This window comes from Phaethon lepturus, unplaced genomic scaffold, assembly GCF_000687285.1.
Source record: "Phaethon lepturus isolate BGI_N335 unplaced genomic scaffold, ASM68728v1 scaffold6319, whole genome shotgun sequence".
In the NCBI taxonomy this organism is placed as follows: Eukaryota; Metazoa; Chordata; class Aves; order Phaethontiformes; family Phaethontidae; genus Phaethon; species Phaethon lepturus.
In genome coordinates, this window is record NW_010564070.1 from 2,882 (window position 1) to 29,373 (window position 26,492).

Genomic DNA, 26,492 nt, shown 5'->3' on the forward strand with positions numbered 1-26,492 from the left:
AGGTCACAACTCCCTGATTAAGAAACATCATGCAGTGCCCAGTTTATATAATGCTAACCTAACTTGCTGGTTAAAATACAATTCCAGCTTTTATATGTGCGTATCATGTGTTCAAAGTGTACTTTGCTTTGACCTTACAAGTGTAGCACTGTTGTCATGCTCCCAGTAAGCACAAAAGTGATTCTGCTGTGTGCACAGGGTTGACAAATTGTGTGTAAACTAAGTTTGTTTCCTGTATGAAAAGCTATGGCATTAGTCTTTTAAAGTGAATGAGTTACTTTTGCAACCATGACATATGATAGCAATCTTTTACATCAGCCATGCTCTGTGCCATTGTGATTCGGATAAGAAGAAAGTAGCAGAATGTTAAAAGTGCTTCATGCTTCCTGATAACAAGTGCCTTTCTCACCCAGTTACCTAAACTTCTGTCAGGTTAATTGACAGAGATGAAGACCATGAAATGAGATCAGTGCAGTCTAAAAGCACATCTTAGTCATGCTGGTACTCTGAGATCTTTGTGGTCCATCTCTAGTGAACCTGGAGTGTTCGGAGTATGGATCTATTAACTTTTAGGTCTAAATGCAGGTTTCTCAGATCTTGTGATGTGAAAGTTATTGGTGTGGTGGGCAGTGCCATGAGAAGATTATTGAAAACATTGTTCTTTAGGCTGCTGACACTATTAAACAGTGTAAAGGTATTAGGGGAAGAGGAGAGCTTCACTTTAAAAAAGTTTTGTTTCTTCTTCAAGTAACTGAAGTTTAAAGTGAAAATAACATTGTCCTTTTGGGGCATCTGCCTGCATCTGAAGTCTTTAATGAGTGGTTAGCGTATGGAACACTTAATTCATGCCAGCCTTCAACCTTTGAAGTTGGACTCTACTTTGCTTTTATGCATCAGTGAAGTTGTTCACTAGAAATTGAACATAAATCTTGTATGGGCTGGAATTTGCCTTTTGCTCTGCACAACAGCTCTTCTTACTCATTTACTATAATAATAAAATGGTGCTAGCCCAACACCTAGCAACTCCAAATCAGCAACAAGATAAGGAACACCATTTAACTTTTTCACTACTGGAGGTTCCATAATGTTCAGAGGTTCTGTTTAAATATTGTGTGCCTATAATTTAAATGCTTGATGTAAGTCTCTCACTTGTTGTAAATTCTGAGACTTCCTGTGTAATTGCAGAAGTTTAACTGGTTTTGGCATCATCTTGGGTCATAGTTCCACAAACATTAATTAAGCCATCACAGCTACTGTGATAAGCACCCTTGCACCAACATAAGCAGGTTCAGTGTACTTGTTTGGGAGTGGAGGGTGTCTTTGCGATCCTTTTGCAGAGTAAATTTTAAATTGAAGTAATGTTCTTGTCTGGCTTCCTGTGTGAGTGCCAGTGAAGCAGCGGAGAGGCTACATCTCTCAGCATTATTTTGGAGCAGGTAGGACAGTAGGGAAGGGTAGCCATCTTACAGATTTTTCTACTATTGCTATGAGGGCAATTTGTTAACTAAGGAAAGTTAGGTAGCTATTTAGCATATGTTGCAGTGTAACTCATTGACTTTGTTAGCATTCAGATTCTGATAAAATTATTAATACAAACAAAAATTTTATTTTGCAGGGCATCGGGTTTCAACTGTCAGTTGCCTTTCAGAACTCTGTGTAACTTACACCTCTGCATAAGGAGAGTTAGGTTGAAAACACGTTGAATGGCTGGGCCCAGAGGGTGGTGATCAATGGCGCAAAGTCTAATTGGAGGCTAGTAACTAGCAGTGTACCCCAGGGGTCAATTCTGGGTTCCAGTCCTGTTTAACATCTTCATTAATGATCGGGATGATGGGACAGAGTGGGCCCTCAGCAAGTTTGCTGATGACAACAAACTGGGAGGAGCAGCTGATATGTGAGAGGGTCGTGCTGCCATCCAGAGGGACCTCAACAGGCTGGAGAAATGGGCTGGCAGGAACCTCATGAAGTTCAACAAGGGCAAGGGCAAAGTCCTCCACCTGGGGAAGAACAGCTTAATGCACTGATATATGCTGGGGGCCACCCAGCTGAAAAGCAGCTTGGCAGAAAAGGACCTGAGGGTCCTGGTGGACACCAAGTTGAACATGAACCAACAATGTGCCCTTTTGGCAAAGGTGGTGAATGGTGTCCTGGCCTGCACTAGACAAAGTATTGCCAGCAGGTCAAGGGAGATGATCCTTCTACTGTATTCAGCACTGGTGATGCCACACCTGGAGTCCTGTGGCCTGTTCTGGGTTCTCTAGTACAAGTGAGACATGGATGTACTGTAGAGAGTCCAGTGAAGAGCCACAAAGATGACTAAGGTACTAGAGCATCTCTCATCTTAGGAGAGGCTGAGAGAGCTTGGACTGTTCAGCCTGGAGAAGAGACGGTTCAGGGGGATTTTGTCAATATGTATAAACACCTGAAGAGAGGGTGCAAACTGGACAGAGCCAGGCCCTTTTCAGTGATGCCCAGTGATGGGACCAGAGGCAATGGGCACAAACTGGAATGAAGGAGGCTCCATCTGAACATCAAGAAATACTTTCTTACTGTGAGGGTGACCGAGCACTGGAGCAGGTTGCTCAGGGAGGTTGTGGAGTCTCCATCCTTAGAAGACACTCAGAAGCCATCTGGATGTGGTCTTGGGCAACTGGCTCTAGGTGGCCCTGCTTGCGCAGAGGAAGGTTGGACCAGATGACCTCCAGAAGTCTCTTCCAGCCTGAACCATTCTGTGATTCTGTAATACCCTAACCTACTTCAGAATCTAAGAAACTCCAAAAAGTGCATAAAACTAAAAAAGTCAATATTTATAGTGCTATAGTCACATCTTGCCTACATGACCATTTGCCTGTCATTGCTGGTTTTAGTTACAACTGCAGCAGTTACCATTTGTATCTAAACTATTAAAAAATTGTCGTAGTTTCTATTTGGTACAGTGTTCACCTGTATTCAGTCAGCATGCATGTGCTCTCTACCTCCGAGTTGCAATTTTCTTGCTCTGCAATATTAGCTGGGGGCTGTAGCTCTATCGTTGAGTTTCTAGCTAATGGCACACCTAACACTTGCATACCCTTTCTTCTGTCTTGCTGTCTCCATGACCCAAGTTCAAAACATCTTCTGTTGGAGGCAGCTGTCGGGAACTTGGCTGGTGTCTGTTCATTAAAATTAAAGTAGGGGAGAGTTGAGAGTTTCTTGGGTTTGTTTTTGCTTAAGTCTGTGACCAAAAGTGATGCACAGTCTCAACAGCTGATGATTTGGATTATTAAGTATTGCCTTTATCTGAAGCATGTGGTTGAGGTCATGTTTTACATTTGCTGTGGCTGGCAAGTTTTAGAGAGTCCTACCTGTCAATTGTCTCAAGAGGCTTTACAGTCCATCTTACTTTGTCTGTGGTTTTTCTGGTTTATTCTGGGCAGGGATGGGAAGACCCTGTGTTTCTTACCTTGGAAAAATTAATGTGTTTGAGCTATCCCTTACTAAGGAATACAATGGAGATCTCCCACTCCTAGTTTCACTTTAGAGTATTTTTGTCAAGTCACTCTCAGGTGGCAATAGGGAGGTGATTTCAGACAGTGACAGAAAAAGAAGATGGACCTAAGGCATTTTAATTTTATAGAATTATTTTCTAATGAAGTAAAACTTGCGGGATCACGGCATCAGTCTGTCCCTTCCTTTTACCCATTCCTTTCAGACCTCTGCAAAGTAGTAACTTGGAAATCTGGTTGTAGTTCCTGCTCCATTGTCAGTGCTGAATTTTTACAGTAGTCTTACTTGTTTTTTCTAGTGCTTTCAGAACTACTTATTTGCCCCTAGATAGCTCATGTACAGTAAGTCTCCTAAGCTGAATAACTAGTTCCTAAAGTGGTAGAATTAATGAATCTAGGTTTCCTACGGATTTGCACCTAGTGGTTCCATTTTCTGCTGTCTAGCATACGTTGACCTTGCTTTTAAATTTCCTCTTTGAAAGTGGTTGTTAAGAAAGTGTACCTGCTTTCCAAGGTCACCTGGGCTGAGATATCTTTAGTTAAATCTAGTTGAAATAGTTTGCAGCTTTATCCCTGCCAGTATTATTTAGTTTTAAATCTGTCAAATGTCCAGATCACAAGATGAGTCCTTTGTTCCTGGAACTGAAGCAATTGCCCAGTGGACCCACTTTATATAGAAAAAACTTTGAGGAGTAAAGGTCTGAAATACCATTGAGGCTGTGAAGGAGAATGAGCCCTATTCTGTTCACTAAATTCTATGAGCCCTATTCTGTTCACTGAAGCCTTTTGTGAGGAGCCTGGAATGAAATGTACATTGCAAAGTTGTGGGGTTTTCGTTTGGTTTTGTTGGGTTTGGGGGCAGAGTGTGTGTGGGTTTGGTTTTTAAAGCTGATTACCGCTGATAATAGTGAAAGCACCACTTCTGGAATAATGTGCTGGCTTTTATGAGTAGTATGAGGTCTGCACAGGTGCTTTGGAAGTGCTTTCATACAGTTGCCAGTTTCACTGTTCTGAAGGTTGAAGGGAAGTTTCATTAACTATTTCTTGTAAAGTCGATGTACTTAGAAATTACATGTCTTAACAGTGGAATTGGAGAGTAAGTTTGATCAGCTTATATATTAAAACTGAAATACTGTCCTACGGTACCTTCTACCTTGGCCACTTTTGCCTTTAGCCCCATTAAGATTCATAGGGAAATCCTTTACTCTGGAAGGTCAGTGTTTGTAACCAAATCTCAGGATGGATCTCTTCTGCATGTTGTAAAGGAGCTTTGTAGTGAAGACCCGTACAGTATTGCTTCCTGTATCATGAACCCTTGGCAAGTTCATAGTTTCTGTCAGATTTCTCAAACCCTGAGCCTACAGATATTCAAGAACTAGGCTTTGTAATGCTTTGTACTTAATGACTTACATCTGAAAAGATTAATTAAAAAATAGACACACAAACTCTCTGGATGCCCCGCATATCTCAGTTCTAGGATATTTTGCACTACTTGTTATTTAGGGTCCTTGAGAGCAGCAAGTTGGTTTAGCTTGTGTCTGTGTGTCTGGCATAGCTATCAGAGAATCACTTGATACCTCCTCAAGACCTTACACAGTTTTATAAACAGACTACGTGAGGATCATTTGTAGATGCAGAACAAAGAAGAGCTCAGGTTAAAACAAAAAAATGAGGCAGAGAATAGTATTCTGGCTATATCAATGTGGCCAAAATGAAAGTTTTTATGTTTTGATTTTAAATTGATGGTCAAGCCCTATGGTAAAGTACTGCTCTTTAAATATCTCATTTGGAGGTAAGATCACATAGGAAAGCAGAATTAGACTGGCTCTTGCAGAAGCTGTAGCATCTACATTTGTCCAGTTGGTTTTTGGGGTTTCAAATACACCTTTCATATGTGGGTGTCTTCCTCTGTTATAAATTATCATCTTGGTCCCGGTATTCAGAAACCATGATGACTTACATGTTACAGCTTTTTTCAGGAAGAAGAAATTATTTGTTCTTTAGGCAATGTGCTGCCAGCAGGGTTTGGCTCACCAACAGATGCTCTTGCACCGGAGTGGGAGCACGCTCAGCCTCAGCCACGCTACAGGCAATCTTTGTCATCTAGTACAGGTAACTTAACCCACATAGCCATGATGACCTGTTATAGGAGGAAGTTGTCTGCAACCCACTTTGTATCCACTTAGCCTTCACCATCAGAACAGACTTTTTGAGTCCTTTGTCAAGTGTAGCATAATTAGATACCTATATTCTATTTTAAAATAATTTTCTATTTTGAAGTGTGCTGCGGATTAGTGGGCACTGAAAACCAGGGAGATGAGCACTGTCTTGCAACTTGGAGACCTTCCTCATACTTTCTCACTTCCTTCATGAAATTGGTATGTGGTAACTTGCGAATCTTAACAAAACATGTAAGGAACAGGGGAATCATGAGGAATTCCCTGGTCGTTGCTTTCTGATACCCTAAAGAAAAGAGTGATGTTATCCTTATTTTGATCTAAAGTAGCTGAGGACACTCGTTAGGGTGACAGCTCTGGTCTTTGCAGTTCTCGCTTGTACACTAATTGTGTAATTACAGCTCTTTATCTCCCAAATGCCTGCTTCCCTATAACAATTCATCCAGACCACAGGAGGTAGTTCGCGTAGGCATCTTCCTTTACTAGCACTGTGTGCCACTTCAGTCTGTTTGTAGTACCAAGATCCTCCACACAATGTGTGAGGGTGACAGCAGCTCACATCTGGATGCAAAATGTCCAGAGATACCTCTCCTTAAATACTGTTCAGAACATCATCAGGAAGTAAGAGACTTGGCTCAGTCGACATGATCTCTCTCTCTCTCTCTCTCTCTGCCCCTCCCCTAAGGTTTAAAAATAAATGAGGCCATACTAGCCTAGGAAGACTTGAGGGGCAACAACGGTCGAGCAAGAAAAATAAACATAAGAGGTGGATTTTTAGGTGATCGATAAGGAATTTTCTTTTTTTTTCCCCTGAAGTTTCTTAAGCAGATCTGGTCACGATTTCTCAGAATGATCCTAGAACTATGCTGTCCTGAAGCTGCATGTTAGTAAATGGTCATGAGCAGTTATGTCTTTAATACTATGAAAACTCTAAATGAGAACAAGAATTAATATAGGTATGAGGGAATATCACTTGAGTGATAACCCTGCTTTTTCCTCCAATGTTGTTATTAAAGAAAAAGAGTAAGTTTCCTTTCTAGTTCTCTTGCATGTTCTTATTTAATAGCCTTACTGAAACTTTATTGCTTTAAGTCAGCAGGAGGAAAAATACCAATGTATCTGAGTTGAGATAGTACAAACAACAGAGGTAAAGAAAAAAATTCTAAAGGCAGTGAAGTTGTTTTCATCTGTTGGTATTTGCAGACACCTAAAAAAAAAGAAGTGGATTGCGTAACAAGTTTTAGCATATTGGTATTGGTTTTCTTAACTTTTGCAGAAGCTGTGGGAACAGTCTGGTTGCCCTAGGAAGCTGTCAGCTGGTTTGCATCAGGAATGTGTATTCTGTGAAAAGTCGAGATAGCTTTCTCCTGCCCTTTAATCCCTTGTACATCTTCCTTGGCAAAAGATGGTGCATACTGTGACCAGTTTGACGCCAGGTGGTCAGCCAGCGCATACTTGCAATGGAGCTGGTCACAGGCCTGAGCAGCATCCAGCTGCTTAACCTGCAGTGTCAGCACTGACCTCACTCCTCCTCTGCTCAGTCTCAGGTTTTTGTAAACGTCTGGGAACTTCGTATCTTTGAGAGGTTTAATTTAGGTCTGTCAATGGGCCCAGCTGTTGTGAGTGGGTGGATGAAGAGACACGGTGCAGTAACAAGAAAACCGTCGTTTCTTTAGAAACCAAACTGAAAGATATCAAAGGGATTTTTACTTTTACCAGGAAAAGCAGTCCTTTTCAATTTCCTGTACAGTAGTCTTAACAGGTTACTTTTATAAGCAAGAGCAGTTGGTATACGTAGGTAACAATCACAGAGGTAAACTTTTGAGTTTAATTTCCTGCAATCATTTTGTTAGGTAAATGTGAAATTAGAATAGAAGTGTTTCAAGGGGGGATAAAGAAAAGGCAGTAAATCATGTCAGTTTATCTCAAGGGCACCTTGCTTGTGATTAAAAGCTTGGATTGAGTCCCTGGTTGAAGCTAGCCTTGTTAAAAAAAAAAAATAAAATAAATGTGTGAAGTTGGGAGAAGAGAGCTCCAGTAGTCACTCAAATCAATGAAGGGGATGCTGTCTTGCAGGAAAAAAATAGCATTTGAGTAATTATCTATGCCCTGGAATTGATCTTAGCTGTAAATCGTGGCTAATTACATGAGGTATACAAAACTAGTAACAACTGTGAGATTGTAGCAATGTAACAGTGTAAGCTTGCTGAAGTATTTTAAGAGGAAGAAGGATTTGGACTGCTGATAGTTTTACAGAATATACATAGCTGCATATTAAAAATCATTTTGCATCATATAGAAGAATGGAGTAGCTTTCTTAATTTGAGGAAGATTGGTTTGTACAGCCAAAGATAACAGATTGGAAGAATTATTTTCTTATAAAATGAATATTAAGGTTGGAAACACTTCCTAAAAAAAGCTAACTTTTTCTTAAAAAGCTAAATTTGTTGAGTGCATATGTTTTGAAGAAAAGGTTTCATAAAATAAGTTGCCAAAAAACACAATTTGTTTTTGAGATTTCTACCCTACTTTTTCAGAACTGTAGAGGAGATTATATTACATTAAACTTAAATCTCCAGAACACAAAGTATCTTTTCATTTCTGGGGATGACATTGCATTTAATTTAAAATTGATGTTTCAGGTTGATATTGTAAGAGCTGTAAACTATATAAAGCTCAAGGGAACCTTGAGCTAAATAACTCTAAATATTGAATTGCTTCTCTTTCATCTAGCTAAAGAATTTGGAATTTGCTGCATTCTCTCTGCAGAAGGCTTTCAGCTGAGTCAAGTGAGCGTATTTCGTGAGTGAACTTAAAATACATTTGCCCCTGAGCTTATAAAGCAAATACATGTCTTCTGCTTTAGACAGTCAGTGAAGGAATCTCTCTCTGAAGAAGTGTTACTTCAAGTAAAGAGAAATTACTTAAAGTAAAGAGAAGCTCATTGTCAAAGCTCTGGTGATACAACAGCTACGAGGAAGAAATGGAGACAGTCAGTCTGGAGAAGTTTCCACCTAGGCGCATTTTTTTTTTTTTTTTTTTTTTTAATTTGCAGAGCCCATGTTTTCAGCACCTCTTAGGAATTCCACCTGCTTGGTGTTGCCAGCTCTAACTGTTTTGAGGTGCATCAAGTAAAATTCAAAGGTTTTTGTCCTTACAGAATAAGAATAGGAAAAAAACATTCAGTTCACTGTGTTTCTTGTGGTACAATCTAGCAATAGAAACCTCAGCATTGTATACAAGTAATGCTTAATAAACTTAACCACCTATTTTTGGGTAGAAAATCAGAAATTGAAATAAACTGGTTAATTAGATAATGTGTACAGCCTTGTTTTTTCTTATCGCTCTCACAAAACTGCTTTGAAACACTTGGGGAAACATTGATTGAATTGTGTGAATATTGATAAACTTCTGACCTAAAGAAATTCCACGATAAAGCGAAGTTAGAATAATATTCGTTGCATTCCTATGCCTTGTCTTCTGAGGAAGAAGAAATAAAGCAATTGGAAAACTGTGTAGATAGTGACTTTGGGAGATAGGGATGCTGCTATTAGGAGTAAGAATTTTGGTGTTAAGGGGACATGGACCCTGGGCAGAAGAAGCAGCAGCTTGAATATAGGAGTACGGAGAGCCTGTGTTGGGAGGGAGAAGTGGGTGCTCTGACTTGGGGCAGGGGGAAGATGAGGTTGTGGATGTGATCTGGACTGGGAGAAGCAGGTGGAGACAGAACAGCTTTTTCTGTTCTAGGGGAGGGTATTTGTGGGTGAGTGCTTTTTTACACCCTTTACCTTCACACAGTTATGCTTTTCTGTAGCCTTGCATGGTAGCTGGCTGTCTGAATTCACATTATTGCTTTCTACATTCCATATACTGTAATGCAGAAATAGTCCTTTGGTTCTGAAGTTGTATAAATTTGCAATATTAAAAAAAATACAGTTGCTTGGTGAATACATTAGTCTCTTAAAAATGTGAAGTTCACCAAAACTGAGACCTCTTTCATCTTTTTGCTCTGATATTCAGCATATTTGCCATGGTCTAGTGATGCCTAATAACAGTTACATCAACTCTGTCCTTACAGATGCTGCCCAAAAGTGAAGAAACGGGGTACGTGGCTGCCACACGATGCAATCCAGCATCTTCCTTTTTCTAAGCATAACGTTTGTGAGCTTTGCTGTACCAGAACTATCTCCACATACTCTGTGCTCCCATCCTTACCCCACTACATGGAGACAGTACTGCATACACTAAATTAAATGACCCCTTTGCCCCATTGAATAGCTATTTTACCTGATACACAAGGTATTGTCTTAATGATGGATATATGAGAGTGTAGCGTTGCTGGCTAGCTACTCTGCTTCTCATGTCTTTGCTGGTATAGCCTTAATGGATATAGATTCTGCTGGGCTGCTTTGACGCAACTGAAAAAATCCCACTGGAGCGAGATGTGCTGACCTCAATCTTTTGATGTATGTGTGAACATCTCGCCAGTTGCCAGTAGTGTAAAGATGCCTGGGCTCTAACCAGATTTACCTTTTTTTTTTTTTTTATAATCAGAATTGCACACCTGCTAAACTCTCCCAGCTAACCCTTCATCATTCAGTCCAGCCACACCGAATATGATGAATGCATCTAGAGTAAGTGAGTAAGTACTATTGACCATCACCAGCTATGCACAGGAGGGATATAAGTTATAGCTGCCTTGGGTGGGAAACTGGCTTTCCTGGCTTTCAGAGTTGTGAATTTTCACGAACTTGGAGGATCTGAGATACCAACTGGATGAGTCTTACTATGTATAAACAAAAAATAAAATTGTTAGTGAATTAAGCTAAATGGATTTAAAGGAGAAGAAATCTGTTTTTAAGATGAAGTATCACAATTATAAGACAGTGAATATAAGTGACAAAGTTGCACCACTGCTTTCTCCCACAGTAGAAGACTCTGTTAACTCTGGCAAGTTTTTTCATAATTAATGCAGAGCGTGGTCAGTGAGAAGGGAGAAAGCAAAGCCTGACAAGAAATATAAATAAAGTGATGCGCTCCCATTGATAGGCTAGGGAAGTCTGTGGTGATTGTGTTTCGGGTAGGCTGTATGTAACACCCAGTGGAACGATGTAATGCTGTAACTCGTCTTGGAGAAAATTGTGTCTAATTTTGTGATGGCGTGAACACTGTTGTGTAGGTGGAGGAGCTGAATTAGGTTCCTGAAAACTTCAGGCACTTTGAGTTCCCCGGGTTGGATCTATTCTCAGAATATCACCCATTTGCTTTACTTCATGGTCTGCCAACATTTCCCATGTCATCACAGGAATTTAAAGAAGGGGTAGGGTGGTTAAACAGCATCAGCTCTAATGTTTCTCTTCAGTTAATCTTTACTGAACAAGAGTGCTACATTCGATTAACCTTTTTAAGACTGGAGAACAGCATCTGAGTTCTGTTCTGGCACAATAAAGATTATTTCTGTTAACTTTACACACACACAGAGGTGCATGCACAAAGCCCTATCTGAAGTGTTTGCTTCAGTGCTTTGGGAGCTCCATAGATGTATAGATGGCTGACTTTCTCATTCGTAAGGTTGGCTTTTTCTCTTGTTTTTGATGTCAGTACCAGTAATGGTAGTCTCCGTTTACATTAAGAACTGCTTGGTGTTGAAAGTTATATTAAAAACCACCCCCACTTCCTTACAGTACAAACAAACAAAAAAACACCCTAAAGATACGAAGCCTGTTAAAAGAAGCTAATGAGCTTTCCAGGAGGAGCCAGGGAGAGGTGAAGCCACGAGGAGTCTGAGGGCCCATGGGAAGAGTTGCAATAACAGGTTGGTGGGGGAGAGAATGAGCAGAGCATGAAACTAGATACAGACCTCAGCCCTATCAAAAAACAGATTATTTTTTTCGTGTTGTCATCTACAGTATACTTCATGTTACTTGCTCTCTAAAATTCATTCTCTGGTAGATACATGTTTGACTATCATTGACTTAATCTCATCTTTTGTTTATTTTTTTCATAATGTTTTTGTTTGTCTAAATACAGGCTACTGATGTGTTCAAGAAGAGGACAAGTTAGGTGCAATTCTTTAGGCCCTTATGTATAACTTTATTTCATAACTTTATTTTTAACTGAATTTTATATGTCTGAGAACATAGGGCAGCATTTTTGGCCATTTTAAGCTGTATGTTAATTCAATAACAAGCAAGTTTTGTAATTTGCTACCTTAATAGCACTCTAAATTTGTCTTTAACAAAATGTCCTCATTGTAACTTGTATTTTGCTTAGCGTTCCCACTTTATTTGGAACTGGAAATTGAATGCATATTCAGTTAGGAAGAGCTGTACCTCCTCCCATTGAAAAAACAATCATGCACTCTCGTTTTCATAGAATTTTCCTTCTTGCTTCCTTAAAGTAGTTGGAATTATAATTGTTTTTATAGTGAAAGTAATTGAGGAAATGGAAACCAGTTCATCATAGGCAGCAGGGGTTCACATAGCACCCTGCTAGGTAATGTACTTCATTCTTAATGCTCACATGATCAGCTGCTTTAGATCAAAGTGATGGACTTCTGCATACATTGTAGTATGGCCCTGTCCTTGTGATCAAAGGCAAAACAACGTAACAAATGTTACGTGCTAAGATTCAGAAGAGTGCAGGAGTTGTTAATTCCTTCCACAATTTTCTTCAGGCTCTCTTCTCCGAAACCATGCCAGAGATGACAGAGAATGAGACACCTACTAAGAAGCAACATCGGTGAGTTTCTGTGGGAAAAGGCCTGGTTTTTAGTTCTGTAGTCTGTGGTCACATCGCAGTTATGAAGTTTCTAGCTGAAAGTTTGGCAATAAGGGTGTTGACAAGAAGTTCTGAGGGATGACCGGAGTTGATCCAAAAGTTTATGAACTATGGCTGTAAAACTCCCTTTCTTTATTCTCCTATCTATGCTGAATTATTTGTCAGACACATGTCTACCCAGGCCATCTAGGCAACGGAGATTCTTTGATTATTACACTGACTACTCAGATATGTATAAAACTGTGTCACCACTTCGGCTAGAGTGCAGCCTGTATTATTGCGGAGACTCCTTGTAGATATTGGGGGGTCACTATGCTCATTTTGACAGAGGAATTTAAATTTCTTCCTCAGCTCCGAATGGAATCTGGATCTTACATCCTGAATCTCTGCTGGAAGTCAAAATACATCCTGAGGTTGAACAGCAACTCTATGGCCCAAGTTTGTTACAAAGTGACTTGGTGCTCATTAGGAGTTTTCCAGGTTTTCATGCCTTTGTACTAGCATGTTGGTCTAATGGCTGATTGGTAGGGGAATCCTTCAGTCCCTAGTTAAGTACAGCATCCATCTTATGCTAGCTGGCTGTGTAGGATATGATTCATGATAAGAAAAGCTCAGAGAGAACCTTGATTTGTCCTACAGAATTTTTTTCATTCTGCATGGATTTTGTGTGACTCTCTTACCCCACTAATAGAGTATTTTGCATTCTGTATTGGTAGTGGGAGTCAAAGAGTAGCTGGGTCTCTCCAGCTTTTATATTCTTGCGCGTATTTAGAATACATGACCACTTCTGACTGGCAGATGATTGTTTTGGATATAAGTGGGAGAACTGTCATTTACTGTACAATAAGAAAATATTTTAAATGATAGTTTACATGCATTCCTGTCCTGGTGACACCAATTTTCAGTGATCAGAAGATTCATCACTTCTTGAATAGTTGTAGAACAGATGTGCAGCCTTCCGTTGGCATTTATTTCACTTGAAGATGTTCATCTTTAGGCATTATTTCTTAGCAAATGTCTCCAGGTCTGACCATCTGTAATAACATTACTGTCTTGTAATCATTGTCCAAGTTACTCTAGATGCACACTGCTTTTGGTGAGTCACCAGAAATAAACGTGTATCAACTCAAAGCATAAAGCATACATGCCCCATCGTAATCACACGTCATCCACAAGTACCTTGCATTCTCACTTCAGATTCCTTGTTATATCTGGACTATGCTGTAACAGTGGAAAAGGAGAGCAGAAGATGCTTCTCTGCTTTTTGCATACTCTAGTGAAACATCTAGACAGAGAGCACGCTGCTAGACAGAAACCTTTTGAAAGATTTTTTTTTTTTTTCTGGAATATTTCTTTTTCCAGAAAACACTTGCTTTGCTTTACTATACTTCCTGAAATTACTTGGCTTACTGCATGTATACAGTACATCTGATTTTTATATGTAGATTATACATTTGGGATTTATTGACTTCCAGCAAAGCAATTCGAGTCATTGCACAATGATTCTGACCTGGTTGCCATCAGTCCAGAAATCCCAGGTGCACATCTGAAAACAAAGACAACGCTCACATGCCCAAATTATACCTAGGCAGAATTTTGAGGCAGTAAAGAACAACAACTCTAGAGAAATGGTAATACTGGTTTCTCACACAAAGGAAGCATGTTTGATTCCAGAAGATATGATGATTGAAGGTAACACGTCTGGAAAAATCAATTTGCATGGTAGCATTTACTCTTGTTTCATTGATACAGTGAATGTAAAAGCAACATTTCAAACGAATAATGAACTATGCTGTTGCTCAGAAATTCTTTTATTTTTTGTCATATTTGGCCTTATTGAACACTGAATAATGTTCAATAATTGTTTCTACTGGATAGTTGTTGCTGAACAGAAACATAAAAATCCAGCTATGCCCTATAAATATATGTAATAGTAATCAAATGGGGTATTACGCTATGCCTTGTTATGCGGAAAGTTATTGAACTAAGAACACAAATGAATTTCTGTTAGAAACTATTTAATACCAATGTCTAAAACCAGTCCTTGTGAATGTGACTTCTACTACCTTGTTGTTTACAGAGCAGAATATAATATTTATTATTTTTATCTGTAATGTAAATAATGAAAGAAACATTTGTTTACATGCACATTTTTTCCCTTCTGTTTCACATCGGTGTTTTCTCCTTATGTTTCACAGAAAGAAAAACCGGGAGACACATAATGCAGGTAGGAACATTATGCTTTGTTGTTTGATCTGGAGAAAAGCATAGATGCTTTGAACATCGCCCAGGCATTCACACACAAATAATACCCACCTCTCTTAAAATCAAGACAGATATCCGACCTGAGAGCTTTAGAGGTTCCCTGGATTAGAAATGTTCCTGTAGCCTGTTCCTGAGGCATCCACCTGGATGTTGGCAACCCAGAAATTCTGTGTGAATACTGGCTGTATGTTACAGGAGTCACATCCCTCAGGCAGCAACTAGTCAGTGTCTAGCTCCAATGTCTTCTACAAGTAGCAGCAGAAAGATGGACTGGGGAAGGATCTGACAGGTTTTTGGCCTGGTTTATCCCAAGAAATTGTTTACAGTTCTTTTGTTAAACAGCACTACTGTGTGGTCTTCACAAACTCAACTGGAAAAAACACTGAGTAGTTTCCACGTGAAGGCTGTGGGCTGTAGTGCTTGTTGGGCTGTGCCTGAGGTGTGGACAATTTCTTAAAGATTAAGAAGTGTCGGGAAACAGTCTTCTCAAGTTTACTTTTAAGACTGCCGACCTCGTTCTAATTCTCCATTCCTGTTTGACTTGCTGATAGCTTTCCAAAGCCTTCATCTACTGGGCTGAACTCTGCAAGATGTGGGGACCAGCTCCCTGCAACCCTGTAGCTTGCTTAGTCATTAATATATGGACAAGCTGAGCAGTATGTGGAAAATATTATCAAAACAAAGGAATAGCACTTCACCACAATGATATCTGTATGTATTAGTAAGAAATGTAAAAATTAAGTACCAAGGGTCGTGTGTTTTAATGTTTATACAGCTGCTCTGACTTATATGGTAAATTTCTTGCAGAAGAGACTTTGTCTTGCTGTACTTAGTGTATTTAGGCCTGTCTCTGTCAACACCACCAGTCTATTCTGAGACGCAAAAAATAATTTAGTAGGAAAATGTAAATTGAAGTAACAGACTACTGAAGTAAAACTGTTTAAATTAAATCAGTATACCTTTTGTAAAGGAGCACAATAAAAAATACTCACCTGTGGATCACTGTATTGTTCTCTGTGCCACCAAAAGCAGCTAGGCTGCACAAACCACAAGGCGATGCTCAGCACAATGAACGAACAATACTTTGATTTGAATCTTGAGAAAGCCGTGACAGAACTTTTTTTAGGCTCTTTGGGAAAAAGGTATCTATTATTTGTAGTTTGTGTAGAACACCAGAACATCTCAGCCAAAAAAATAGCTACATGAGACTGAATTATATTTGAAAGAAGCTGACTATGGTGAGTGGAAAACATGGAGATTAATACTGTCGGAAAAAAACATGCCCAGAGGTATTTACACTGCTAAACTTGTAGTGTAGTCCCTTTGCACCGGTGTTTAGGCCTCATGAAGAGGTAAATGGTGTCACTAGAGGACTATAAATGAAGCGTTTCCTGACCTTCTCTAAAATAGGTAATTCACTGCAAATACTGTTCGTTCAATATTTTCTTTACTCCCAGTCATAATTAGACCTTGCAGAACAGTTATACCTTTGAACATAAAAAAAAGTAACTGATAGTCCATATATCTAGAGCTTCAGCTATACTCAGTGTTGGCTACTCCATCAAAATAAATTTAAACTGAAGACTGAAAACTGGTAAAATCTAAATTAATTCTCTCTTGGTGCTAAACTTGACATTAGGAATTAAGGGATCCAGATTTCTTTCCCAAATCTGCAACTGATTCTTTCCATAATCTTGGTTCGTTTGCTTTCTGTATGCCTAAAGTTAATCTATCTGCCTTGTGAAAGGGGTTTCATAAAACTCAGCCAGAAAACCTGAATTTTGAGTTGCAGTAACCCCTCTTTTCCACAATGGGGTCTTGAACATCCCCACCTTTTAAGAGTATTGCTGCTTATGTTACAGCTCTTCATTATGCTAAGTATTAATTCAGTAACTGAGGTTTACTTTAGAGGAAATTTTTTTCCTCTCTCAAGTTACTAAAGGTTCCAGTATGTCATGAAATAATGTATTTATGAGCTTTGACATTAGTACTAGTTGTGCTGCTGTTGTGCTGACTTGCCCAACCAGATGACACAGTGTGTATTATTTTTGCTTAGTGGAGAGACATCGAAAGAAGAAGATTAATGCTGGGATAAACAGAATTGGAGAACTCATTCCCTGCTCTCCAGCACTTAAGCAGGTGAGTGTCCGTTCAGAGGTGCATACAAGTTTCCTGTAAAATGCTTGTGTGTCTCCTTGTCTGTAGAAGTATAAATACTTATTTTGCTATTTGTCTTAGGAAGATGGCAAAACTGAATTAATATGCTCAAACTAGTTATTAGTATTTTTAATATTTATAATTTTTTAATTATTTGTAACAATTCCTTTTTAGAAGTGCAGGGCCACATGAACGTAATTACACAGATTTTGAGCTTTTTATCTGAAGGAGTTGCGTATGACTGCTGAAGGAATGAAACTGTATGGAGGTGGATATGTGACTGACTTTCTCCTCAAGTCATACGTGCAGTATATTTGAGGAGGTGTAAGCTAGATTAATACACCTATAGCGAATTTGTAACAATTCCTTTTTAGAAGTGCAGGGCCACATGAACGTAATTACACAGATTTTGAGCTTTTTATCTGAAGGAGTTGCGTATGACTGCTGAAGGAATGAAACTGTATGGAGGTGGATATGTGACTGACTTTCTCCTCAAGTCATACGTGCAGTATATTTGAGGAGGTGTAAGCTAGATTAATACACCTATAGCGATTTGGTCAGCTTGCTGATGTCTGCCTGTGCGCTTGATTCAGAGCTTCTCAAAGTTCTCGTTCAGGGTGCCTGAACACTGGTAACGACAGAAGGTAAAAACCCTATCTCATCTGCTGCCTGCCCTGTTGCGTTGAGCAGATGGATATCTCTTCACCCTTTCCTCTGCAGGTGGGGTGGCAGGCTAGACAGAAGTAGGTTGGATCCAGCCAGTGGGTTGCTGGTTAAGTTGTGCAACTCCTGTTTGTGAAAGTAATTTTCTAGTGATGCTGTTTAATGTAGCCTATATCATGCTAGAGTGGTGAAAGCAAGATCATTTTTTGGGTCATTCTCCAATCCCTTCTCTGCCTTTTGCTGGTGGTCACTTAATATCCTAAGATGTAAATAGAACTGCATGCATGCATATTTTTGTCGTCTTTCATAAAATGGGATGAAAGCAATTCAGAAAGTGATATAATAATAGTAAGTTAAGACAATGTCCTTGTAAAAGATGAAGCAAGACAAATGGTTTGAAGCTGATGCACAGAAGTGTCTTTTTCAAGACAGAGCCATCTACAGCAGAGACTGTTCCTACAGAACCAGAGAATGAGAAGGAAATAAAGAAATTAAGAACTTTCGCAGACAGAATACACATAGTTTCATAAAAGGAAGATGGATGGTGGAGGAGTTATGGCATATTTTCTCTTCCAATATCCTCCAGTATACTAGTTTCAAAATTATGCATACACCTCCCTGGATAATTGTTCCATGTTTGTTTCTTTCCTAATAAAATATTTACAAGGTGGTATCCTGGAAATTTCATGTGATGTATATGTTTATTAGTGATCAAGGTCAAGAAGGATGCTTGCTGTTCGGGTTCTGTAGCCTCAGTATCTAGCTTTGGGCATCAGAAAATGTCAGCTCCAGCACTGGAAATGTTATTCTGTAAAAACTCAGCGCATTTTAGGGTCAGTATTGTTCATGAAACTTGTGGTTCTTCAAAAAAACAAAACAATATTCAGAGAATAATTCAGGTTAGCACACTTTTAAAGTGAAGACTCTTGGAGCAAGTGCAACCTCATCATTAATGGATCCACCAATGACAGACCTTTATCCTCATTTTATGTATATGTTTTCTTTTAAAGAGTAAGAACATGATCCTGGATCAGGCCTTTAAGTATATAACAGAAATGAAAAGACAGAATGATGAACTTCTGTTAAATGGAGGAAACAATGAACAGGGTAAGTACAGATGCTGCTGGAAGCTCTAGAATTTCTGTCCCTCACTTCCACTGTGTGTCTGTTAGCAGTGACTAACCACAAAGCCTGGATCAACGAACTTGGGAATCCCAAGACATTATGCACGTACAGGAAAAATACAGCTGTTTAGACTATCTTGAAACAAGAAGCCAACAGAATGCCCAAGTGTGTGTTCTTGCACATAGCTGTGAGATAATGAAGCAATCGCATTGTGATGTAAAGTAATTACAGAGCTTATAGGTGATACAACATCATCTAGTAGATTCCATCTTGATTTATTCTACTGCAGTGACCAGAATGATTTCTGATAAACTTCAGTTAGATTTTTTTCATCAAAAACATGGTTTTTCCTTCATGCATACAGCTATTTTTTTTCCTTTCAAATGCTGTAAAAGTGATAACAGCCTATTTTATAAAAACATAATGCATCATATAAAATCTTCTTGAACAGATGTGTAAAAATACAGCAATGAGCGTATGACAGAAATAATCTCGGAGCTAATGGCATGGTTTATGATTTTTATTTCTACCCATAGAGTGGAATTCTAAATAGTTTGTTTTTATCTTGTCCATGTAATTTGGTTTGAAAAACCTAGGTGGTTTTTCTAGTTAGGTGAGCCATCTCCAAGTGCATTGCCGGTTTTTGTGGCTTTACGTAAGTGCTTTGTATTTAATTTTGCACATCATTTTTAGATGTAATGAAACTTAATTGTCCTGGAAAGCCATGAGATTATCAATTAAACAAAAACAGGTTTAATGTCTGCAAAGGAGCAGGGAAAAGAAAAAGATAAATTAATGTTCTCATATTTCCTTCAGTAATTAAACAATTTGATTAGTGTTCAGTTTCATCTGAGTTAGCCCTGATGGTTTTTTCTAACTAAATAATTTGACGTATCCTGCTATTGGCAACAGAATAGTCTGTGAAGTTCATTCACTTTCCCGTTCAGTAGAGAGGCTTATCAGGATAAGAGTCTTAATTTATGTTATGTTAATCATTTGACGAGAGTGTACATTATTAACAATTTATTTCAATGCTATGTAGTATTTAGTCTTCCAAGCCATGTGGTAACATTACCTAGTATTTGCTCTGGTGCTGATGTAATGGAGTGCTCTCACTGTTTTGTAGCTGAAGAGATAAAAAAACTCCGGAAACAGCTGGATGAACTGCAAAAGGAAAATGGGAGATACATCGAACTACTGAAAGCAAATGATATTTGCCTGTATGATGACCCTACAATCCACTGGAAAGGAAATCTCAAAAATGCGAAGGTTTCAGTTGTTATTCCCAGTGATCAGATTCAAAAGAATATCATTGTCTACTCAAATGGGAGTCAACCCAATGGAAATAACCAGGGAGCATCTGTCCAGGGAATAACGTTCAATGTTGGTCATAATTTACAAAAGCAAACAGCCAATGTTGTGCCAGTCCAGAGAACTTGCAACCTAGTGACTCCTGTGACAATTTCTGGTATTTACCCCACAGAAAACAAGCCATGGTCACAAACTACAGTCTCTCCACTGGCATCCACTCAGACAGCTCCAGCAGGGAACGTTCTTGAGCTTTCCACCCCAGAGAATGAGCGAGGCATGCTCGCCGCTACTACTGCCAGCTCTCAGAGTATATCTCAGTCTGGAACAGAACAGGAACTAGAGTGTTCTTCAAGTAATGCACAACAGAATGATCAAAATATCTCCAAAAGTAAAAATGAGGAGGAGGGCACTAAATTAACAAAAAAAACACTCCTGCAGGGAATCAGCCTTCCTTGTAGTGCCTCCACAGAAGCATCCAAAGTTCAACAGGTGAATGCAACTTGCTCAAATACACACAATTCTAGGAGTGACCTTCAGGAAAGTTGTGTCATTTCAACCATGGACACAGCCTGTGTGCCATCTGTGAGACTGTCTACTGCAGATAGTTTTTCCTCTGTAAATGTCCTCAAAAGTACAGACTTAGTAAGTAGTGCTGGAATGCCTGTGTCTTCTGCAGCAGAAGGAGTTAAGGCTGCAACAGCAATAAGCACTCTGCCTGCCAGTCCCCTAGAGAACTGCTGGTCTTTTTCAGGCTCTTCAGGTGTTGGCACCTCAGACTTGAAGAACATGAGTAGCCTTACACGGATGCCTTCAGCTGGAAACACACAGACCACGTGGACAACTTTGCAGCTAACGGGAAATACTGTTCAGCCACTAAGCCAAACGCCATCCAGTATAATGACTGCACTATTAAACGAGCCAGCTAATGGTGCTGGTACTGTATCCAGGCCTTTGACTACAAGTATCAGTTTGAATACTTCTCTGCCTGTGGATGGCCAGGCAGCTGAACAGATTGTAGTTACCTTGCCCTCATGCCCACCCTTACCTATGCAGCCATTAATCAGCCAGCCACAGGTTAAAGCTCAGGCTGCAGGAAATATCCTTCCGTTAAATTCAGCTATGCAGGTGATTCAGATGGCTCAGCCAGTCGTGTCAGCTGTTACAGGAGCACCAGCTAACCAGAATGTCATCATTCTCCAGCCTCCAAACGCTGCTCCATGCCCTCCTATTGTGAGAGCAGAAGTTCCCAGCCAAAATGTTAGTCAGCAAATTGTAATTATACAAGCTGCTAATCAGAATCCTCTTCCCCTCCTCTCCGCTCAGCCTTCTGCTTCTGTAAGAGTTCCTATGAACGGGCCAACTGCAATTGCGAATTCTAGCAGCTCCATACAGAATGCCACTCTTCCACAGACTTTTGGAGGGAAACACCTTGTCCATATATTACCAAGACCATCATCTTTTCCATCTTCTAGCTCTACGCAAACATTTTCAGTTACAATGTCCAATCAACAGCATCCTCAAACTATCTCATTAAACGGGCAGCTTTTTGCATTGCAGCCTGTGATGTCTTCATCTGGAGCTTCAAATCAAGCCCCTATGCAAATTATTCAGCCCACCACCAGCGAAGATCCAAATACCAATGTTGCCCTTAATACATTTGGTGCTTTAGCTAACCTCAATCAAAGCATATCGCAAATGGCTGGACAGAGCTGCTTACATTTGTCTCTCAGCCACCCTACCAACCCCACAACTGTCAATAACCAGATTGCCACGGTTAACTGTGTGTCATTACCAACTTCTGTGGCATCTTCAGTACCTGCGGAGGTTTCAGTATTAACTAGTGCATCCAATTCAATAAATGTTTCCCCCAAAAAAGCGACTACTGGCTTGCCATCCAATGCAAAATCAAAAAGGACAAACAAAAAGCCAAGTACAAAGAAACACCAAGCAGTCAACAGTAAAGTGTCCTGCCCAGCAGTTCCTTGTAAAGATGCAGGGAAGGTGGACTGTGCTTCTGTGGAAACAGTGGCAAAGCATTCAAACGGTGAGGGGCTGCTTGAAAATGCCCCAGCAGTATCGCAAGCTTTAACAACATCACAGGCAAGCGGTGTGGCAGCATCGAGTGGCATCAGCGTTTCTGACTGTCATTCTAAAGAGCCTGCGAGCTCTGAACAGGCAGCAAAAACCTGCTCTGTCCCCGAGCCGAGCTCGGCAGAGGCGCCTGCGTCCTCGCCGCTGGAGTCCGCGGTGTCAGAGCAGCTGGCGCTTGTCCAGCCGACTGCCAAAGATGCTGCTCCTCATCAGCAGGCCCGTGGGTCCCAGAACCATCCACCAACCAGCTCTGCCTTGTCAGAGCCTCCCAAACCCTGTGAAGCCCCCAGCACCTTAACGTCCTCTCATACTGAAGCAAATGTGACACGTTCTCAGGTTGCTGGGATGTTGGCAGCACAGAGCAGCACAGTGGGTCATGCTTCCAAGGCAGGAACGATTTCAGAGTCCTGCAACATTGTGCAGGATTCCTCAGTGGTAATGCAAGATGCGGACTTGTTAGAAGGACGGGGTCTAACCAAAATGCTGTCTGATCTCACGAAAGAAAGAACAGCTGTGGAGAAAACCTCTTCATTTACCGTTCAGGGGGAGCATTCTAATTTTCCCGTGGAAAATTCTAAATCAGCAGAATCAAATGTTGATTTGCCTGAGAAGCAGGAACTCTTGCTAATGAACACGGAAGGTGATACTCTCTCGCAGCATCACTCCTGCATTTCTGACCAGGAAGTAGTCAGTGCTTCCCTTATCGCTAGCAGGCAGGCAGATTCCCCGATGTCTACTAGCTCTGGCAGCAGTCGAGGCTTCTCAGTTGCATCTATGTTGCCAGATACCACCAGAGAAGACGTTACTAGCAGCACCTCAACCAGTACATGTAACAGCTGCACATTTTCAGAACAGACTGACATTGTAGCTCTCGCAGCAAGAGCTATTTTTGACCAGGAAAATCTTGAGAAAGGTGGAGGAGGAATACAGGTTAACATGAGGGATGCCATCTCTAAGTCAACTGAGGTTGCACCTTTGGAGAGAGAGCAGCAGCCTTTTAAACCTCAACCAATGAAAGAAAACAATGCAGGACCGTTGGAAGCAGCACCAAACAAATTCAGTACTCCAGATACAGTACAGACAAATGTTGATAGACAGGTTGAAAAGCCAAGCTGCTCTGTAGGAGGTGTGGAAACATCAAACACTTTGCAGATTTCGGCTTCCCAGTCACCAAGCATAACCAGTTTAAGCGTGAATAATCTAATACACCAGAGTCGCATTGTCCATCCCCTTGTGAGTTGCTCAAGTTTATCCCAGTCTTCAGAGCCAGCCAGTGTCCCTGCAACTGTGAGCCTCTCCCTTCCATCTAGCACATACATCAATCAGTCTCCAGGACCTGCTATGATGAGTGAATATGCTCAGGAACAACTGAATGCTATTAGGGCAAGCACCATGCAGGCTCCTCAGCTGCAGGAATCGCACTTAAAGCAGCAAAATCATGAAGGTCGCAAGGATTCTGCCAAGCGGGCTGTTCAAGATGACCTTCTGCTTTCCACGGCAAAAAGGCAAAAGCAGTGCCAGACAACGGCCATAAGGCTTGAAGGGATGGCATTGATGAACCGAACACCTGAGAGTATTGCTGATCAAACACAGATGCTAGTTAGTCAGATTCCTCCCAATTCATCCAATTCAGTGGCATCAGTGAGCAATCAGGGGCACACCGATGGCCTTAATAGGTTATTCCCATCAAACAGCAATTTTGTAACACCAGCTTTGAGACAAACTGAAGTTCAGTGTGGTTCTCAGCCATCAATTTCAGAGCAGCAAGGCCAGGCAGGGCAGCACTTGCAGCCAATTCAACATGTTCCTGCTCAAGGCATATCTCACCTTCACAGTAATCATCCATACTTAAAGCAACAGCAGGCTGGTCAGTTAAGAGAAAGGCACCACTTGTATCAGCTGCAGCACCATGTCACTCACGGGGAAAGCTCAGTCCACTCTCAACCCCACAGTGTCCACCAACAGCGAGCAATACAGCAGGAGGTGCAGATGCAAAAGAAAAGAAATCTCATCCAGGGAACGCAAGCCACACAACTTTCTCTACAGCAGAAACACCATGGAAGTGATCAAACACGACAAAAAGGTGGTCAACCTCATCCTCACCACCAGCAAATGCAGCAGCAGATGCAGCAGCACTTTGGAGCTCCCCAGCCTGAAAAGAACTGTGAAAATCCTGCAACAAGCAGAAACCATCATAACCACCCTCAGAGCCATATAAATCAGGATGTTATGCATCAACAGCAGCCAGATGTTAGCAGCAGACAGCAAGGTTCAGCTTCTGAACATGTGTCAGGGCACAATCAGATGCAGAGACTTATGACCTCAAGGGGCTTAGAGCAGCAAATGGTGTCCCAGGCAAGTATCGTAACCAGACCATCAGATATGACATGCACCCCTCATAGGCAGGAAAGAAACAGGGTTTCCAGCTACTCTGCTGAGGCGCTCATTGGGAAGACGCCCTCTAATTCAGAACAGAGAATAGGAATATCTCTTCAAGGCCCTAGGGTTTCTGACCAGCTTGAAATGAGAAGCTATCTTGATGTTTCTAGAAATAAAGGGTTGGTCATTCATAATATGCAGGGCCGTTTATCTGTTGACCATACAGTTGGCTCAGATGTGCAGCGGCTTTCTGAGTGTCAAACATTTAAGCCAGCTGGGCCCAATCAACAACCAACGGGCAATTTTGATGTACAGGCTTCAAGAAACAGTGAAATTGGTAATTCTGTGTCATCCCTCAGGGGCATGCAGTCACAAGCTTTTCGAATCAGTCAGAATACTGGGCCATCCATAGAAAGACAGAAGCGATTGCCCTACCAGCCAGTACAGGGTATTCCAACAGGAAATACCCTGCCATCAAGGGAGAATGAAAACACATGCCACCAAAGTTTTATGCAGAGTTTACTTGCCCCTCACCTTGGAGATCAAGTTAGTGGAAGCCAAAGATCAATCCCAGAGCATCAAAGGAACACGCAATGCAGCGCCTCCTCCACAATTGAGTACAACTGTCCCCCAGCACGGGAGAGTGTCCACATCCGAAGAGATGGTGATGGCCAGAGTAGGGAGAGCTGTGACATGTCTATTGGTGCAATTAACACAAGGAACAGTTCTTTGAATATTCCTTTTTCGAGTTCTTCTTCCTCGGGAGATATTCAGGGTCGCAATACAAGCCCAAACATCTCTGTGCAGAAATCCAATCCCATGAGAATGACAGACAGTCATGGAACTAAGAGCCACATGAATACGCCTGTTTCTAGCAACATGCATGGAGTTGTGAGGCCAACTCACCCTCACCCTGCAGTTTCTCATGGAAACGGCGAGCAAGGGCAACCTTCTGTTCGTCAGCCAAATTCTTCAGTTACTCAGCGGTCAAGGCATCCTCTGCAAGATAATGGAGGTTCTAAAATACGTCAGCCCGAAAGGAATCGATCTGGAAATCAAAGGCATGGAAACGTCTTTGACCCTAGTCTTCCCCATCTTCCTCTGTCCACCAGCGGCAGTATGATCCTTGGGCGCCAGCAGTCGGCAATAGAAAAAAGAGGAAGCATTGTCCGATTTATGTCTGACGGCCCTCAAGTGTCTAACGATAATGCGGCCCCTGACCAACATACTCTCTCACAGAATTTTGGATTCCCTTTTATTCCGGAGGGTGGCATGAATCCACCAATAAATGCCAATACCTCTTTCATCCCACCAGTCACTCAGCCTAGTGCCACCCGAACACCAGCTCTAATCCCGGTTGATCCTCAGAATACCCTGCCATCCTTCTATCCTCCTTACTCTCCTGCCCATCCAACCCTTTCTAATGACATTTCTATCCCTTACTTTCCCAATCAAATGTTTCCTAACCCAACCACAGAGAAGCCAAGTAGTGGAAGTTTAAACAATCGATTTGGATCCATTTTATCTCCTCCCAGGCCTGTTGGTTTTGCTCAGCCAAGTTTTCCTTTGCTTCCGGATATGCCGCCGATGCACATGACCAACACGTCGCACTTATCCAATTTTAACTTGACATCTTTGTTTCCAGAAATAGCCACAGCTCTTCCTCCAGATGGTTCAGCAATGTCACCTTTGCTTTCCATTGCAAACACATCTGCTTCAGATTCTTCCAAGCAGTCCTCAAACCGACCTGCCCACAATATAAGCCATATTCTAGGTCATGACTGCAGCTCAGCTGTATGAAAACTGATAGACTGACTTGTAGTCTGATGAGTTGTTTATATATTTAAGAAGAAGGAGGTGGATTTTACTGGCATCCCTGAAGAGACCATTCATAGCATCACTGTTTATTTGCCTAAATGTATGTACATGGGTACTTTTCGTATTTATATACACACTGTATTTCCATCCATCTTACTAACTTTAAAGCACCAGTGCCTATAGCAATGCATACTTACTAGTAAACAGTAAGGATGCAACATTGAGAGCTGTGCAAGTATTG

General features: G+C 41.0%; 1 protein-coding gene across 1 annotated transcript; it reads left to right on the forward strand.

The window, feature by feature from the left end:
• The first annotated feature begins 12,344 nt into the window (after positions 1-12,344).
• KIAA2018 (KIAA2018 ortholog) lies at positions 12,345-26,246 on the forward strand. The gene is made up of 5 exons (XM_010294743.1): positions 12,345-12,403; positions 14,641-14,669; positions 16,764-16,846; positions 18,538-18,634; positions 19,779-26,246. The coding sequence occupies exons 1-5, from the start codon at positions 12,357-12,359 to the stop codon at positions 26,231-26,233; spliced, it is 6,711 nt and encodes a 2,236-aa protein (XP_010293045.1). The 5' UTR covers positions 12,345-12,356; the 3' UTR covers positions 26,234-26,246.
• Positions 26,247-26,492: the final 246 nt, after the last annotated feature.